This window comes from Vicugna pacos, chromosome 13 (assembly GCF_048564905.1).
Source record: "Vicugna pacos chromosome 13, VicPac4, whole genome shotgun sequence".
Taxonomy (NCBI): Eukaryota; Metazoa; Chordata; class Mammalia; order Artiodactyla; family Camelidae; genus Vicugna; species Vicugna pacos.
In genome coordinates, this window is record NC_132999.1 from 50,710,039 (window position 1) to 50,727,838 (window position 17,800).

General features: G+C 48.5%; 1 protein-coding gene across 6 annotated transcripts in view; it reads right to left on the reverse strand.

Moving 5' to 3' along the window:
- The window catches only part of GRHL3 (grainyhead like transcription factor 3), a 34,053-nt gene that overhangs the window by 14,593 nt on the left and 1,660 nt on the right, over positions 1–17,800 (reverse strand). For 2 of the 6 annotated variants that reach the window (XM_006196778.4, XM_072975110.1), the window contains exons 2-8: positions 7,455–7,641; positions 4,617–4,678; positions 2,950–3,295; positions 2,630–2,703; positions 2,011–2,164; positions 1,677–1,788; positions 189–283 (exon numbers count right to left, since the gene is read on the reverse strand). In XM_006196778.4, the coding sequence (XP_006196840.1) occupies positions 189–283; positions 1,677–1,788; positions 2,011–2,164; positions 2,630–2,703; positions 2,950–3,295; positions 4,617–4,678; positions 7,455–7,641 (1,030 nt within the window). The other 4 variants (XM_072975109.1, XM_072975111.1, XM_072975108.1 and 1 more) reach the window with 4 other exon arrangements.

Below are 17,800 nucleotides of genomic sequence, written 5' to 3' on the forward strand. Positions count from 1 at the left end.
AGGGTCACAGAGCTGGGGTGCGGGCCCAGCCTCTCTGGCTTCACATCCTGTGCTTCTCTGTCCCTGCCTCCTCCACTGAGGCCCTCACTGGAGCAGCTACCACAATCCTAGGTTCAGGCAAGCCCTTTTCCCAGGATGGGGACTTCCTGGTGGCCCAGTCCCATCCTGGCCATGCCCCCAGCACTGACCTTGGCCTCCTCATTGACATTCCACACAAAGGACAATGCGTTATAGGCCACCTCTTCAATGTGTTGCACAGTGTTGAAGTTTTCTTTGCAGTCAGCTGAAACCACAGGAGATCAGAAGGGAGTCAGGAAGGAAGGGATCTGGGGGCACCATGCGGAGGGATTATTTAGAGGCTGGGCCTCATTCTTGGCAGAGATTTATATCCTCTCCCTCAAGAACCCTGCTTCAGTCCAGGGAGGAAACTGGTTATTGTGCCCCAGGCTACAGATGGAAAAACTGAGGTCCAGCCTGAGAAGCAGATTTGCCCAAACCCCAGAGGGATTCCTTCATCGTTTTTGGATGGAGCTTATATTTTTCACTGGGATTGTGATTTAAGAGATTTCCTAGATAAAGAAGTAGTAGAAGTAATCATCATAGTAACAGTGGTAGCAAAAGCCGCAGTAAAAGTAGCAGCACCAGGACTACTAATGCTGCATAATATTAAGTAAGTGGTAGTTCTACTGTCGTTTATTGAACACGTACAATACGGCAAGCCTGCAGTTAATCCTCACAACAACATGAGGAAAATAAAGCTCCAAGAAGTTTGGTCATTTGCCCAGGGTCACAGAGCTAGTAAAACGTAGAGCAAGGACTGGAGCTCAGCTTTGTCTGGCTCCTGAGCCCAGGCTTCCAACCGCTTTGCTTCCTGGCCTGTCAGATAAGTCACTGAGTCGTCACTATCTGTATCATGTTCTCCAGGACACCTGGCTCCAAGGCAGAAACACCACTGTCGGCACGCAGGGCAGCTGGTGTTTTCCAATTGACACTTGAAGAAACTGAGGCTAGGGAAAGGGAGCTGACACAGGTCACAAGGCTAGGAAGAGAGTGATGAACCTGGAGACCTGAAGATGGGCTGTGCCTCCCACCCATCTCAGGGCCTGGGACAAGGACCTGGCCTTACCCCACCCCTTACCTGCTGACAAAGCCCAAAGGTCCCAGCTCCCAAAGCAGAACTGCCCCTGCACTGTTTCAAGCCTTCCAAACCACCTGCTGCCTGCACTGTTATCTTATGCATTTGTGTCTCAATTGGCCAAGCCCCCTGGTGGGAACAAGCACGCCAGCATCCCAGGGATCTATTTATCTGACACTGCTAGGGTCCCCAGGGCCCTGTTTATCCCAAAGCAACACAGAAAAGAGGTCACTACTTCCAGCCAACAGATGCAAATCCCTGCAAACCCCACAGTGGTACGACCTGGAGACAGGGAGACAGGGACCAGGCAGGTGGCTGGAGTCAAAAATAAGTCCTACAGAGGCCAGAGGAGGCTGGGGAAAAGGGGCACAGCAAGAAAGGCCTGACTGGTGTGTGTGTGTGTGTCTGCGTGTGCGTGTGTGTGTCTGTGTGTACGTGTGCGTATGCATGTGTGTGTGTGTGTGTGTGTGTGTGTGTGTGTGTGAGAGAGAGAGAGAAAGAGAAAGAGAAACTGGGATGGAGGGCTTGGGCAGGCTCTCACCCACGTCGATCACCCGCTGCTTGGCAGTGGGTTGCCGGGAATGCCAGTGCTTCCAGAACCGCAGCTGCTCCACTGGGACCTTCTCATTGTCGAAGACAACCATCACCACACTCTGCAAACACAGCAGTCACTGTGACCCCCAGCCTCAGGAGAGGCCCAGGCAGCCCCATCCCTTGCCAGAGCCTGGGTCAAGTGGCCCCGGCCTTCTGCTTAGTTTCCACCACTCCATGGCAATGCACAGTTATCTAACAGCACTCTCTCCCCGGGGCCCCCAGCCAGCAGGGCTGACCTGACAACCCCACCTACTTCCCAAGTGGTTCCAGGGCCAACGTACCTTGACTTTGTTGGAGGACAAGGCAAGGCCTTTGCCACCTGCTGGGGTCCGCAGGGTGACAGGGTAGAACTGGCCCTTGTTGAGGTAAGCCATGGGCGACTCGCCCGATTTGATGTGGATGGCTTTGGGGGAGCCCAGAGTGTACTCAAAGTCACTGCGGGGAGAAGGGACAGGATAGTGAGGCTGGGCTCCCAGGCAGGAGTATCCCAGAAAGCACTGCAGCAGGAAGCCTGGGCTCTGCAATGGGCTTGCTGTGTGACCTCAGTAAATCACTCTATTTCCCTGGGCCTCAGTTTCCACATTATTAGGGTTTCTATTTAATGGCCTTGTTGAGACACAATCCTGCTGAATGATGAAAAATGGAAACCAGAGACCCCAAGAGGTGACAAACTTATAGGGAAGACTAAGGACAACAGAACCTTGGTTTTCTAACTAGGTGCTGAACTCTGAGCTCCCCGTCACAGCCCAGGAAAGGGATGGATGTGAAAATCGTTCTCCCTCCTTTTGTGTGCCTTCACTCCCCTCTTTTCATTCACTGATGATGCTTGCTCTGGGGACAGTGTGAGGCTCTGTCTTGGCCACTGCCCAGGTGGCCAAGGGTACAGAGGGGCTGAGTTACCTTTTGGGGCTCAGATAGTCCTCTGGACACGTGGGTTCTGGGGACGTTTTCAGGATATCTGGGAAGAGCAGTGACTGCAGAGAAACACAATCCAGAGAAAATAAATGACCAAACTCAGGCTGCTGGAAGTTCAGCCCAGGGCCACTGCATACAATGGTGATGGTTGTACAGTACACATCCTAGACAACAGTACATGGCAGCCCTGCCTCAGCTCAAGGACTCTTTCTCCAAAGCTCTGACCTCCTTACTGTCTTCTCTCTTTCTGTTCACATATGCACATATCCAAGGATGCTGTGAGGGGTATGTGGGTGGGCCCTCACCTCCTGTGGGTCATCTTTGAAGGTGCTGTCAGGCTGCCAGCGCTGTGTGGGAGGCACTGCATGAATGCTCTCAAACAAGGAGTTGAGGGAGCCGTTATCATACACATCATTGGTGGGAAGCAGATAGCTGTCCACAGAGCCAGCTTCCAGCTTGCTGGGGCCTGGCGGGAGGAGGGCTGCCTTGCCTGGGGTGGGCACAACCCCCTCCAAGCTCATTAGGTTATTCTTCTTGAGCACATCTGGGTACTCTGGGGTTCCAGACACGCTCTCTGTCAAGAATTTCATGAGGTGTGTGGGACTTTCAAGGGGGGCGAGGTCCGTCTCATATTCCATGCCATGGTAGTACCTGGGGAGAGAGAAGAGGATCAGTGGGTGCGTCTCTTCTCTCTGAGGGGTGGGAGAGGGAGCTTGGCTGGACTTGGGGTTGACTATCATGCTGACACACTGACCTTTTTTAATCCAATGGAATGTCAGGTCTTCCCAACATGCATGAAGCAAGATACTGCAGCAGGCCATTTTGTCACAGGATGAGCAGGGAGGAGGGTGTCAAGAATGGAACCAAGTAAAGGCTCAGGGTTTGGGATGAAATGTCTCCTTTAACCATTACAGTACTTGGTAATTTAAAAAACTGAAAGTTTAATTATTTATTTCTTATCCAGAGTCAAATGTCCCCACTTTAAAACAACTGTATTGAGTCATCCACGGTGGGAGGAAGAGTAGGTATTCGTGAGTAAAGTTAACAGATGTTGAGAAAAAGGTCTGGAAGAATATACCCCAAACTATTAAGGGAAGCAGGGGAGTAGGTTTATAAGAAACTCTTTACTTTATACATTTTGATAGAGTTTGAGTATTTTACAAACAGGTATTATTTTATAATTGGAAAAACTGAAAACATTTTTTAAAGTTAGTTTTGAGAAAAGTCCTATCACCAAAACCCACTGTTTCTAGCAGTGGAGGGGCTCCGAGCCGCCACAAGAACCACAATGCCTGCCCTAGCAGTTTGGATATTCTGGAAGGCAGAGAGTACAAAAGGTTTCCCAGCAGAGGCCCTGCATGGGGAGGTGGGGGCGGGGGGAGTGGAGAAAGGGGGGCAGGGTTTTTCCAGTGCCCATCTGGCCATGAGCATGGGCCTGGGCTGCTTTCTACAAGAAAAGGAACATCAGTGCCCTGAGGCACTAATGCCAGGCAGAGACCCAAAAGAGTCGGGGAAAGCAGCACAGGAACCCAAAAGTCCCCTCCCTTTAAGGCTGCAGGGAAGAGGTTTGTGAAGCTGGGATAGAAAAGCTTCCTTCAGGGCTTTTCCACCAGTATGGCTTTGAAGTTTGTTTTCAGTAAACTCCAGCCCACATGGCCTGCAGGCATCTAAGGTGTGTGTATTTGTGTGTGTGGGGTGTACGTGTGTGTGTGTGTGTGTGTGTTCTATTTTGCCTTGATAGGCCCCTTCTCCATAAAAAAGTATTTTTAAAAACCTTTTACAATTGCATTGATATAAATACAAATATAATCCAGGCTGGATTATATTAACTATTTTCTTCTCATTTTAAAATAGATTAAAATACTTTAATGGGCCTCTAAGAGTACTGTGGGCCCAGTGGGTAGGAGGCCCGAGGTGGCGGTGGGGGTGGGGAAGGGCAAAAGGCAGAGATGGTGGTGTGGGCGAGCCTTACCTCTTTCCTTGGTCGTTCCGGCCCCCAGTGCTAGAGGACAGTATCCGCTTCTCCTTGGGGCCCTGGGAGGAGAGGAAGGAAGGATTTCTGCATGGTTCTTGGGTAAGATCTGGCTATTAGGAGCCTCAACCCACTCCAGAGGACTTAGCCAGGCAGAGGAGTTACCTTGGTCACTGGGAGAAAACCCACCAGTCCTTTGATTTGGCAGGCCATCATTTAGTCTGAGTCCCAAGTTAGAGAGTGGGAAGAAGTACCCCAAGATTAGCAGTTAGGAATCATAGAATTTGGAGTCAGGTTAAGCCTGGCTTAAGTTCTAGCTTTACCACTTAAAAGTGCTGTGTGACTCAGGATAAATGACTGCACTTCTCTCAGATTTCAGTTTCTGCATATGCCAAGCAGGGGCTTACAACAGCTACTTCAAGGGGATTGTGCAAATTTATTAATAAAAATAATGCTCGCTGTTTTTTAATAAAGTAATTCCTAGGCACTAGGCCCTGTGCTAGGTGTCTTCTATGTGTCCTCTAATTCAGTCCCTACAACCACTCTGTGATGTCTACTACTGTTATTCCCATTATGTGGATGAGGAAAATGAAGCCCACAGAGGCTCTGTCATCCTAGTGATTAGGAGCATGGGCTCTGAATCCAGGTTTCAGTTCCTAGATCTGCCACATACTGGCTGTGTGACCTTGGGCAAATCCCTTAACCTTTCTGTAACTCACTGTCCTCATCTGTAAAACAGGAATAATGATAGTAATGCCAACCCCAGGGACTATTGTGAGTGCCTAGACCAGCACCTGGCACATGGAGAGCACCATATAAGAGTTATCTTTCAAGACTATAATTATAATAGTGCTTTGTTTTAGAGCATCCAGGTCACTTCTTCCTAAGGCTAATAAAGCCAGAACAAGGTCTCCGACACAGCCTCGTAACTCTAATGCCTGGGTTCTTTATCACACCCCTTGAGAGAGCATGAGGAAAGGCACCTGATACAGTGCCCAGCATTCAGTAAGAAATGGGAAGTGGTCACCTTTAGAACTATATTGCCCAAAGCCACTATATTGCCCACTGCCAGTTTGTGGTACAAATAGGTCTTGAACTCCCAACTTGGTGCTCTTCCCATACCACTAGACCATGTCCTTACTCTCCATGGGGCTGCTCTGAATCCAGAGTGCTCTGGGATGGGGAGAGTGGCGCAGGTGTTATCCCAGCGGTACACTGCATTTCGATAAACCATTACAGGTGTCACCTTCAGAGCCTGTCCCCACCATTCTGGCCCTGGGAATGGCCTCTTGCCATAGTGCTGGATTCTATTTTGTAGTCCAACCTCAAGCTGTAAATCCCAGGCTGGAGTTTAAGCCCAGAATTAAACCTAGAATTCTGGTTCCTATCATGTCCCCAAACTGAGGCAGCCAATTCAAATTTCTTTTCCATCAGCCTGGGCCAAATGCTGTGAGGACATTATCGACCTGCTGGGGAGAAAGTAAGGTAGGTAACCATACCACTCCAAGATGAGAACCAAAGTCAGAGAGATAATTTGGGGCTTTCTTGTATCTGAGACCACTTACCCTCTTGGCCTCTGAATTTACAGAGTTTACCTTCCTTCTTGTAGTAATTAGATAAACTACTTCTTGAGTCAGTGAATTTGAGGGCTTATTTACAACGTGGCTTTAAATCTTCAAGTTCAGATTCAGTTATCAAAACAATTAGCTATTCATGTCCTCCACCCTTAAATCTAGGAAAGTCTCTTAGAGCAATCACCTAGTGCAGTGGTAGCAAGAAAGTTTGCTGTCATATGACAATTCAGGCAGATGAGTAGGGGCTGCCTGTAGTTCCAGGTTGAAAAAGATTCTGTGGCCTCATAAACCCTCAGTGAGAATACATGTTGTAACCCATTAGCAATGTCTGGCACAGGCACTGGAAGAGGGATGATGTCATCTGTGTTATGTACTTGTGGTTGCTGACTGGTTTAAGCCCACTTATCATACACGAGAGGGCCTAATTCCCGTTCTCAGGAACTTACAGTCTCCCAAAGTCAAGGCCGGCGCCCTGGAAACAATTAGAGAACAATAAAAGATGGTCTGTCCCAGGTGCTACATTGCATATAAAGGCAGCAAGGGTATGAATAACAGTGAGACACTCGGGAGAGGGAGAGATGATGTGGCAGAAAGGCTTCCAAGAGAAGGTGGGCCTTGGGAAGGTCCCTGAAGGCAGGGAATCGATTCAAGAGCAGAAGGTATATTCGAGGTGGTGGGGCTGGAACAGGCAGGTGGGGATGACAGGGCATCTGGGATGACCTAAAGGACAGGGGCAGAAAGAAGATGGTAGGTTGGGGGTATTGCTGTGATGGGAGTGTGTGTGGCCAAGGCACTGATCCATTCAATACGTATTGGGTGCTGTGTGGCAGGCAGTACTGGGTGCTAGGGACTCAGTGATAATCATGACATGGTTCCTGTCCTCCAGGAGCTCAGTCTCATGGGGGAAATGGAGGAATAAATGCACAAATAGCAAGTTTCTAAAGAGCATCAAGGATAATGATGGCTGCTAAGGGTGCCCAGAGGAGGCACAGAATGGAAGACCCCAGAAAGCCTCCTCCACCTCCAGCGAATGAATGAAGTGACATTGAAGCTAAGACCCAAAGTTGAGACTAGGGTTTATCCAGGGGAAAAACAAGGGTGGGGGTGTGCCAGGCAGAGGGAACTGCATGTTCAAAGACCCAGAGGTGAGAAAGAACACAGTGAGGGGCTAGGGGTGGTCATGGTGGGCTGGTGAGCCATGAGGCCTGAAAGCAAAGACTCACATTCAGTTAGAGCAGGGCATGCCCAGAGATGGCAAACATACCATGTAGTAATCGTAGAGGAAGCTCAGGGCCGCAACGCCGTCATCATCTCCGTTGACTCTCATCATGGCCTTCGTGGCGGCTGTCAAGGGGTTTTCCAGGTAGGTCTTCCAGGCCTCATCCTCATTAGTGTAGGGGAACTTCTGGAAGTTAACTGGGTCGTTCTTTAGTAGCCGCACAGATCTGAAACTGAAAAGCAAGTAAGGAAGGTCAAATTTAGGCTATTTCAGCAGAAGGGCCATGAATAGATAGCCTCAGGCAACGCCCAGGAATTCAGAGTTTACAGCTTTGAAAACCTGAAACTGCTTCTGTCACCAATGGGCAGCCTTGGGTAGTAGAATGTACTCTGCAGCTAGATGCTTTGGGTCACTACCAAATGTTACCATGTAGAAGCTGTAGACCTGGGGCCTCAGTTCCCTCACCTACAGCATGCAGACTGTAATCTCAACCTTGCAAGGCTTCAGAGAAGATTCAACAAAATGCTTCCATGGTAGATACTTATTCAAGGGGAATTATGTAACAAGGATGGGAAATAACAATGACAAGCTGCAAAAAATAAAATTTCCAGATAACTCAGCATGAGTTCTTCTGATCATATTCTCCTCAAGACCATGAAAGACACAGAAGGCTGGAGAGCATTTCAATTTAGACAGAGTGTGGCGAGGGACAGCGAGAACCAGAGGAAGGAAGCCCGTAGGCAGAAACTGGTCTTGGGAAATGGCATTTCAGACTCACATTTATTGTAGAGTGCCCAAGTAGCTCCTCAGATGCCAGGAACTGGAGTAGAATGCTGCAGGGCACACACAGGCAGGCAGAACCTGGGCACTGCACTGAGAATTTGGACAGATACAAGCCACATGGGCTTAAAGGAAAGAGATCAGGAAAGACTTTTCAGAGGAGGCAGACATTTTAGTTGGGGACACTCAGCACAGGGGATTATATCACTCAGGAGTGTAAGAGGGGGGACCAGGAATAGGGACATAATACAGAATAATGACAAGATGATAAAAATATCTAATCTTTATTGACCACATTTTAGGTACTAAGCTAAGCACTTTTAATGGATTATCTCATTTAATTCTTACAGCAACCCTGCGAGGCAGGCACTATTATTGTTCCTATTTTACACACAAGGAAGCTGAAGCTCAGAGAAGTAAGGGAGTTGTCCAAGGTCCCAGTTAGTGGATTAGTGAGTGGCCCAGAGGGGATTCAAGTTAGAGCAGGATGGTTTAGTAATACAGAATAGTGTTCTCAAACTTTGCTGTATCAGAATGACATGGAAGGCCTATTAAAACACAGATTTCTGGGTCATACCCCTAGAGTTTCTGATTCAGTAGCTCTGGGGTGGCTGATAATTTGCATTTCTAAGTTCCCCAGTAACGCTGATGCCGGTAGTCTGGGGACCACACTTTGGGAATCACTGGTGTAGAACATGCTCTTAACTGTGAGCAGGGGTATAGAGGTGGGAAAGTTCTGGTTATGTTCATTTTAGAACAAAAAATGTGTGAAGGATAGTGGTGGTGAGAAGATGGGGGGAGGGGGGACAGCCAGGCTTGGGGAAAGCGTGCCCCAGAGATGATGTGGCACTGATTGGTCCTGGGGTCCCAATGTCCCTTTTCTAGGTTAAGTCTCATAAGTTCACGTTAGAGACACAGGAACGATGCCAGCTGCCATTTACTACACTATATATGAACACCCTCCACGCAACAGCTCTGCTCCTTACAAGAACGCTATGAGGTAAGGATCATTTGCTTCATTTTACAGATGGAGAAACCTGAGTTTGGAGAAGATAAGAAAATGCCCCAAATCACCCAGCAAGTCCATGACACAACCAGGATTTAAACCCAGGCTTGTCTATACCAAAACCACATTCTTTCCACTAAGCCATACTGCTTAACCATAATGCAAGAGGGCAATCCTTACCTAAACTGAAAAATGCTTTAGTTATGGAATTGCAGGCACTGTGGCAGCAGGTGGGTGCGCAAGGACCTTCACAAATCACACCACAAGAAATGCCCTTCTGCTGCCCTGCAGCTCAAGCTTACATTCTCAGAGTGGGAACAGCAGCCAGGCTGCACCCGCAGGCTGAGGGCGGCACTCTAGCAGGGGCTTCCTCCAGGGCAGTGTCTCCCATCCCACTGAGCCCCAGGGTGTGGGGTATTGGTCTCTGAGAGGGAGGGAGAGGGATCTGTCACACAGGAAAGAGAAATGACAGAAACCTTCCTGCTCTAGAAACACAGAGAGGGAGGCACACCCCAAGTTTCTGCTACTATAAATCAAGGGCCTTAAGATGGAGAGGTGAGAAGAGGCCCCTCCCAGCTGCCTCTTGGGCCTGGGGTTAGAGGAACTTTAAAAGCAAGCTTAGGTGGCTGCCCCACCTCCTACCCCCAGTCCTGGCCTAAATGGAACTCCCAAACCAAGGGGTCATGAGAGAAACAAGGAAAGGCCTGGTGGACCCCCACCCTCTGAGTCAACTGGAAACCCCAGTGCTTAGCACTGATGCTTGTTTGTAAAAGAAGTCCAATAAAAGCAGCCACCACACAGGATTATGAGGATTGAGTATATCGTCACATGAAAAACACTTAGAGCTGGCCCTGGCACATAACAAGCGCTTGCTTAATACAATACAAGAAGAATGATGTTGCCATGCCACAGAAAGGATATACATTACTATTTCCCAAATGTCCAAAATCTCAAGCCTATGGAATCTTATCTTATAGTTTGGTCTTCAGGTATTGAAATAATTTCTCATTTATAATTTCTAATAAAAGAGTAACATGCAAAAAAAAAAAAAAGTGCTCTCAGCCCAGCTTGGAGCTAGACATTCAGGGGTTGCAAAAGGGTGTAAGACATGGTCATCCTGCAAGTCACTGGCAGATCTGGGCCACAGCTCCAATATGCTGACTCAGGTGGAATCGGTTATCTTACTCTACTCAAACGTTAAAATTTAGAAGACAATGATAAAGTCGTATTAGAAGTGAAACAACAGACAGTGCTTTTTGCTCACTTGGGAGACTTTTTCAGCCTACAAGGGTCTCCAATCCATCCTACTGGGATCCCAAAGTCTGATTCCTTGAAACACAGCAGCTACCACACCTCAAGCATTTACCACAGGCAGACACCATTTCAGCTGTTTTTCTGCATCATCTCATCTACTCCACACAAAAGCCCTGATGGATAGGCACTGAGGAAGCTGAGCCTACCTGCTCAGGCTCATTCAGCTAGTAAGCGGCAGAGGCTCAACTTGAACCTGGACTTGTTAGACTACAAGATACAGGTCTTTACCCCATGCTAGTCTCCTTTCAAATGCCTTTTTAATTCTGGAAATTCCCTTCCTCTGGAATACAATGAACCAATCCTCCACTGCAAGACAGAAAAAGTATTTATCCCAACCATACAAGGTAGGGGGCACTAAGCGAGGAAGTGAGATGGCTGGAAGAGTTTCTGGCCAGGAGCTGGGAGCTCTAGTGTCCTGGTTTCCATGCCTGCTCATGCTGCCAATCAACATCATGTTCTAAGACCAAGCATTTGGCTTCCAGAAAGTCTTGGCTATGGATAAGTTTAGTTAGCATTGACCTTTGTGCCAAATCCTGAAATCCAAAAAATTTTGGCTCCCTGTTCTCTTAAAGATTAGAATTGAGGACTGAAGGCCAAATGGGTGAGGGATGTGAAAAGGGTTCCAAGAAAGAGTAAGCTATTAATGGGAGACAGAGCCAGAACAAAGAAGGGAGACCAGGTAACTTGAATCTATGCAGTCACCTTCCCAGGGGTCTCCACAAACTCTCTGTTGGTGTCCCTATCCAAAGCAGAACTAGTCAGCTATCAAAGGTGAAAGGGGAATGGAGGAAGAGGGCATGGGGAGAGGACTTGGCCCTGGGCAGCCTTCTTGTCATCAAATCTCCACCAGGGCACAGCACAGAAGAATCTGTAGCACCATGGGAGGAAGTAGCATCAGTATGACCAGCATCTGTCATAGCCTGGCAGACCCGAGTAACTGTGTGTCCTTGGGTAAGGCATGTAGCCCCTCTGAGCCTTTTTCCTCATCTGTTAAATTGGTCTGTTAAATGTCTTCTGTGTGCCAGTCAGGGACTCTTCTAGGCATCTGTCAGCCGAGAATAAGATAAGGCTCTGCTCCCATGGAACTTACAGTCTAATTGGGGAAGACAGACCATAAACAGGTAGGTAAATGAGTTAATTTTAGTTAGTGATAAGTGCTGTGAAGAAAATTAGAACACATTCATGTGATGGAGTCACCAAGGCTGGCTACTCTGAGTGGGTATAATCTCATGGGTTGTTAGGAGAATTAAGTGCATTAACATAAGAAATGTGCTTAGCCTAGAGCTTGCCAGAGAATAATCACTCAGTAAATAATAGCCATCATTGCCATCATCACCCTGACCATCATCATCTCAGAACCCCCAAATGAGAGTAAAGAGGAGACTGCCTGAGGTTCTTAAATTAACATCCTACCCAAGCCTCCTGTCTGTGAACCAGGTTCCACGTCAAAAACAAAAGAGACAGTGTAATAACCCCTTGCCTTGACTTTCACATTCATTATCTCGTGGAGCTTCCCAATATACATGGTGTGTTATTATCTCTACTTTACAGACCAGGAAATAGACAACAGAGATGTTAGGTGACCTGTTCCAGTGGACTGGCCAGGCTCCTGGGATTTAACTCTGTGACAAGTCACTTTTCTGTCAGCCACTAGTTTCCAAGAGGGGATGTAGAAGACAGGGGGGAAAAACAATAAATCTGGGTGGCATCCATCCACCTAACCATCTATCCCTCATTTTAATAGATATTTATCAACATTTGTTAAACTAGGTGCCAGGCCTTGTCCTAGGCCAAGACAAGATCATCCCTATGATCACAGAGGTTGCATTTTAGTGGCAGGCAAGACAGACATGACCACAAAAACAAATGAACAGCTTCTATCAGCTAAAGAAAGCTATGAAGGAAAACAAGCAGGAGGACTTCTTACCTGCCTAAACTTTGGGGAGTGACTAGATGCTGGTTGAGAAGAGGGGTGGAAGAGAAGAGGGAGCATGAAGATGGGTAGGGAGGATCTTGGACCTTCTAGGAAGGCAAGATCAAAGGAATAAACTCGGGATAGCTCCTAGAGCTTGTCCGCCTACTGTGTGAGCCAGGCGTTTTGCATATATTGCCTTGTTTCAACGAAGGCCAGCCCACTGAGGAGGAAACTCAAGGCTGAGATTTGATAATCTCTCACATTTGCATAGCGTGTTGTATTTTTCAACATGGTTCTCACACATTTGTCATCACCTCCAATCCTGCAACGCCCCTGTAAGGTAGGGAGAGAAGGTATGACTATCCCCATTTGATAGTAGAAAAAAAAATGAGCCACAGAGGCCACTGGCTTGCCTAAGGCCACACAGCTTGTATCTCATGGCACCAAGCCTAGAACAGAGGCCTCTGGTTTCCAGCATCAAGAACCTTCACAGAGCTGCCTCCTCTGAGCCTCCTTGGAATGGCTTCTCCTCCATTTGGGAGAGAGTTGGATACAAGATCAGGAGACAGGAGCTCTGGCATTTGCCTGATAGGCCTCACTTCCAGAAGCCTCCTTCCTAGCCTGTGGGGATTTGCAAATCACCCAGCTGGGGGTTCGAGTGTGGGTGGGGCCTTTCCCCAGAAGTTCACTCTGGGTCCACAGCATGGAGGGGTATGGTAGCAGCTGCTCCATGCCCAGTCAGACTCAGCCTCCTAACCCCAACAACCGTCATTCTGGCCACCAGGATGGAGGAAGCCTGAAATGGTGACATAGGGTTTCATCCCAAATCATTTCAGCCTCTAAATGCCCAGTGCTTTCTGGCTGAGCCACTTAAAACTCCCAATGAGACTAAGTAAATGTGTCTCAGCCACTAGTTGGGGCTTTCTGGGTTCCAGTTAGGGTACAAAGAGACTTATAAGTCTAGTCTCTGAGAGCAGGTGTGACTTGCCTAGGGACACACAGCACATATCAGGATTGGGATTCAAGTCTCTTAGCTTCCTGTCCAGTACTCAGCTCAATCAATGACTATCTCAAAGGCATTTCAATAATTTAGAGATGGAAAAGGCCTCTGATTCAATTTTACTGGAAGGGAAGAAAACTTACACCAAGGGGGTAGCCTCAAGCCCCCCCAAAGGAGGTGTCTGGCACAGGACAGATCCAGTGATCTGGGCCCCATTTCTCTCCAGCCTGAGGAGGAAGAGTTCCAGGGGCTGCCTGAGCTGGGTGTTGACACCCAGATACACCCAGTGACATGTCAAACCCTGTTGTGAGCCACCCAGCTTCATCAGCAGTGATCAATCACACTCACTAATTACCCACAGGGAGGCCCTGCCACAACTGCTCACAGAGGAATCATCTTTCAGTCAGCTCCATGCAAGGTGTTCCCTGGGCATGACAGGAGTGCTCCAGGGCTGTCGTGCTTGCAAGTGGCCCATCTGGTTTCTGGACGCACAGGTTGTGAAATGTGCCTTGTCACATGCTGGGGGCTCATTTGGGGGCCTCAATGGGGGAAATGACAGAGCCTAGGGCATGGCTCTATAATGACTCCAGTTTGAATGAGGCAGTGTGAACTGGGTAGGCCCCAGAGCTATGCAGACCTGGGTTCCGGTTTCAGCTCTGCTAGTTACTAGCTGTGTGACTTTAGGCAACTTGATCTCTCTGTGCCTCACTTTTCTTACCTGTAAAAAATGAGGGAAGATGAGAGCACTCACCTTACAGAATTATTATGATAGATACTGTTCACTGTGGGCCTCCCAAGTGCCAGGTGCTGGTCCAACAATTTCTAGTCATTGTTTTGTTTAATCTTTACAACGTGGTGACGCATTACTGTTGGAAAATGCAATGAGATAACGGAGGCAAAGTGATGAGCACAGTGCCAGCACGTAACACCACGAACTATTATTACTAATACCCACTTTGTGGGGTAGACACCGGAAAACTGCCTGACAACTCACAGCCTAGCTTTCTCCTTCTCCTAGTGGCAGAGAATACCTGATGCTTGGAGATTCCCAGATAACAAGGGGCAAGCACTGCCAGTATCATCATCTGGCTCCAGGTGGGCAAGCTGAGGGCGGTCATGCTCCAGCCAACACTTCTAGTTCCAGGTAAATTAATTATGTGCCATTTTCTAATTATACCAGAAACTTATTTTCTCTGTTTGAAAATTCTCCCCTCAATGGGAATTTTTCTTTCATGCTATATTCTCCTCTTGGTTTCCCGCCCAATTGTCCTAATTTTTTTTTCTGTACTGTTTGATTGACAGGTGAAGGAAATTGCAATCCACCTCTAGGCCCAGGGTGCCACATCCTTCCATTCATTAATTCACTGATTCATTCAACAAATGTTCACTGAGGGTTACCTTATAACAGGTCCTATGCTGGGTACTGGGACAGAAAGGTAAATAACATGTTGTCCCTGCCCTCAAAAGTTCCCAATTCTTACTGACCTTCTAGGAAGGTCCAGTGAAATAACACTGAATACTGGTGAGAGAACTTCCCTTCAGGACCTTCACTACATCAGTTCCTCTGACCTTTTGAAAGAAGTAAAAGAAATAGAAGGAGCGGGCCATCCAGCCAGGATTATCTGGTCCATTTTACAAATGGAAAAGGTGAGTTCCAGAGATGGGAGGGAATACAAGGGAAGGAAAAGGATCTAACTTAATAGGTGCCTTTTCATTCTCACACATGCCCTGTGAGATGGCTGTTATCACCATTTTACACATGCAGAAACCGACCCTTATAGAGGTTAAGGAGCTCATCCAAAAGTCACCCAGTCCATAGGTGGCAGAGCTGGGCTCAAACACAGGTGTGACCCCAGAGCAAAGCTCTCAGCCTGCTGACTCAGTAACTCTACTGCAGGCCAGCAATGGATGTGGGAACCTCCTGCCTTTCAATCCTCTGCCAGGTCTTCTAGGCCAATGGTTCTTAAACGCAAACGTGCATCATTTTCACCTGGAGGGCCTGTTAAAACACATTGCTGAACCCCACCCCCAGAGTTTCCGATTCAGTAGGTCTAGGGTGGGGCTGAGAATTTGCATTTCTAAGGAGTTCCCAGGTGATGATGCTGATGAAGCTGGTCCAGGGACCAACCACACTTAGAGAACACTGTTTTTTGTTTTTTGTTTTTTCCCCGATGAACCAATACCTCTCTTTTAAAAATGACACTCCTCTCCCTCATTTCAAAAGCAATATAGACTTATGAAATAATATATAAAATGTGGAACATACAGAAAAACTGAAAGCAGAGACTAGAATTCACCTGCATTCCTCTGCTCAGACAAAAGCACCGAAAACAGTCTGGCATATCTCCTCTTTTTTCAACATCTGTGCTGGTAGAAAGCAGGGTGGCACATTGGTGTGGGGCATCCTTCCGCCCCCTCAGTTAAGATGAGATCTTGGGAAGCCTGGGGCAAGCTGAAGTCTCTTCTTACGCAAAATTCTGTTTATACTCCCATCCCTCATTGGATTGCCGGGAGGCGTAAAGGGGGTGATGTATTTATCAAGCGGTGAACACTGTGTCCGCTGTGAAGTCAACGCTCAATAAAGGCTTGGCTGTTGTTTTTGCTTTCGCCGAAGACAACTTCGAGTATACTATTTGTGTTTCAGCCCTGCGGCCCTTCCTTCCCCTCTTCCTCCATGTGGACCCCTGAAGACCCTCCTGGCTCCAGGAACCCACAGGGCCATCTCGGGGCGAGGGCAGCTGGCCGAGCAGCAGGGGCTGCGCCGTTAGGGTGTTAGGGTCGTCTTGGCCTCTCGGCCTGTTTTACAGCCTAGCCTTAATGAGGGTTTTTAACTTTTCATTCACTAGCAGCGTAGCTCCGACTTTAATAACACACCGTGCACGACAAAAATTTGCTCCTGGCAATCATGGTTTCGACCACAAAACCACAGCAGGAGGCGTTCCTGGTTAACTCTTTCAGCACTGCAGGCAGTCTGGTGCCCAGAGCTCCGGGAGCTCGGATGGAGGTCCCCTCCCACCCTCAGTAGCAGCTCTCCAAGGCTTTGGAGAAGATTCCAGACTGCAGCCCAGGGAGGCTGCAGAGGGGAATCCTGGCGCGCCCCGATCACTTTCCTCTCTCTGCTCCATTCGACAGACCTCCTGCGAGCTGACCATTTTATCTCTCACCCCTCATTTCCTCGACGGGCGGGATGAGACAGCACAGGCTGGCCGGACACCCAGTAGGCCCTCGCGCACCGCTACACTTAACGACTGCAAAGATGGCGACCTGCCTTTGACCCGCCGCCCCCTCGGGAGCTCTTATCCCGCGAGAAGAGGGAGTCGTCGGGCAGTGACTTCCGGTGCCCTCCGCCACCCCAGGATCCCTTGCGACTGGCTCTAGCCCTCGGGGTGTCGGAGCCGGTGGTGAAGGCGCCCGGCGGCTCATGGAGGCCCCGGAGGCTGGCGGACGCTGGCAGCCCTACCACATGAAAGTCCCCCGTGCGCTCCACCCGCCAGCTGCCTCAAGCTGGCTTTTAACTCCACTGCCTTGGCCTCCGTGCTCCTCAAGAGCCGGCCTCCTAGCAATAGGGCTCACGTTTGTGGAGCTCTTCCTCCAGGTCAGGTGGCCCACATACAGAATCTCACTGTTCCCCCGCCCAGGTAGGTGTTATAGCCCTTAATGGACAGAGGAGGAAGCTGAAGGTCAGAGAGGAGAAGCAAATTTACAGGGTCCTGAAGTTGCTAAGTGGCACAATTTAGTCATACACAAGCCAGGCTTTTCCCGCTACGCCAAGGCCTAGCAAGAGTTGTTCATTCTGTCAGGGCTCGAGATGGACAGGCTCTAAGACCAGTCCTCTTAACTCAACACTTTTGGGGATACTGTGGTCACCGCAGCAGCAGCAGCAGCAGCAGCAGCTCAAAACTTGCAAGCCAAGCGTTTGAGTCCACCACCCACCCGCCTTATCAGTAAAGGCAGTTGAGCCCCCAGGCACTGAGACTCTGTCATTGTAATCTCTAGTGGTGACTTCAGAGTCTGCCTGCAATTACTCAGCAGGCACTGGTTCCCCTCACTCCACCCCAAGCGGAGAAGTCTAAACTGTCAGGGGATCTGACTTCAAACTCAAACCATTAAGAAGGAGAAAAGGAGGAAACCTTTCTGTTCAAGTAACCCAGCTTCAGGACACTGACCCCCTAAGGGGCACCAGTGAATACAGTTCTGTCCACAGCCTCTGCTGTTTTAACCAGCAGATGGAAGTAGGATGGAAATACATCACAAGAGGTTTTGTTTTCTAAGTATGGAAAAATAGAAAGCTAAAAGTTCAGAAGTACTCACTGATTGATTATTTCTGTATGAAGTAACCAGGGTATTTTAGATTGTTCCTTTCGAGGCTCTAAATC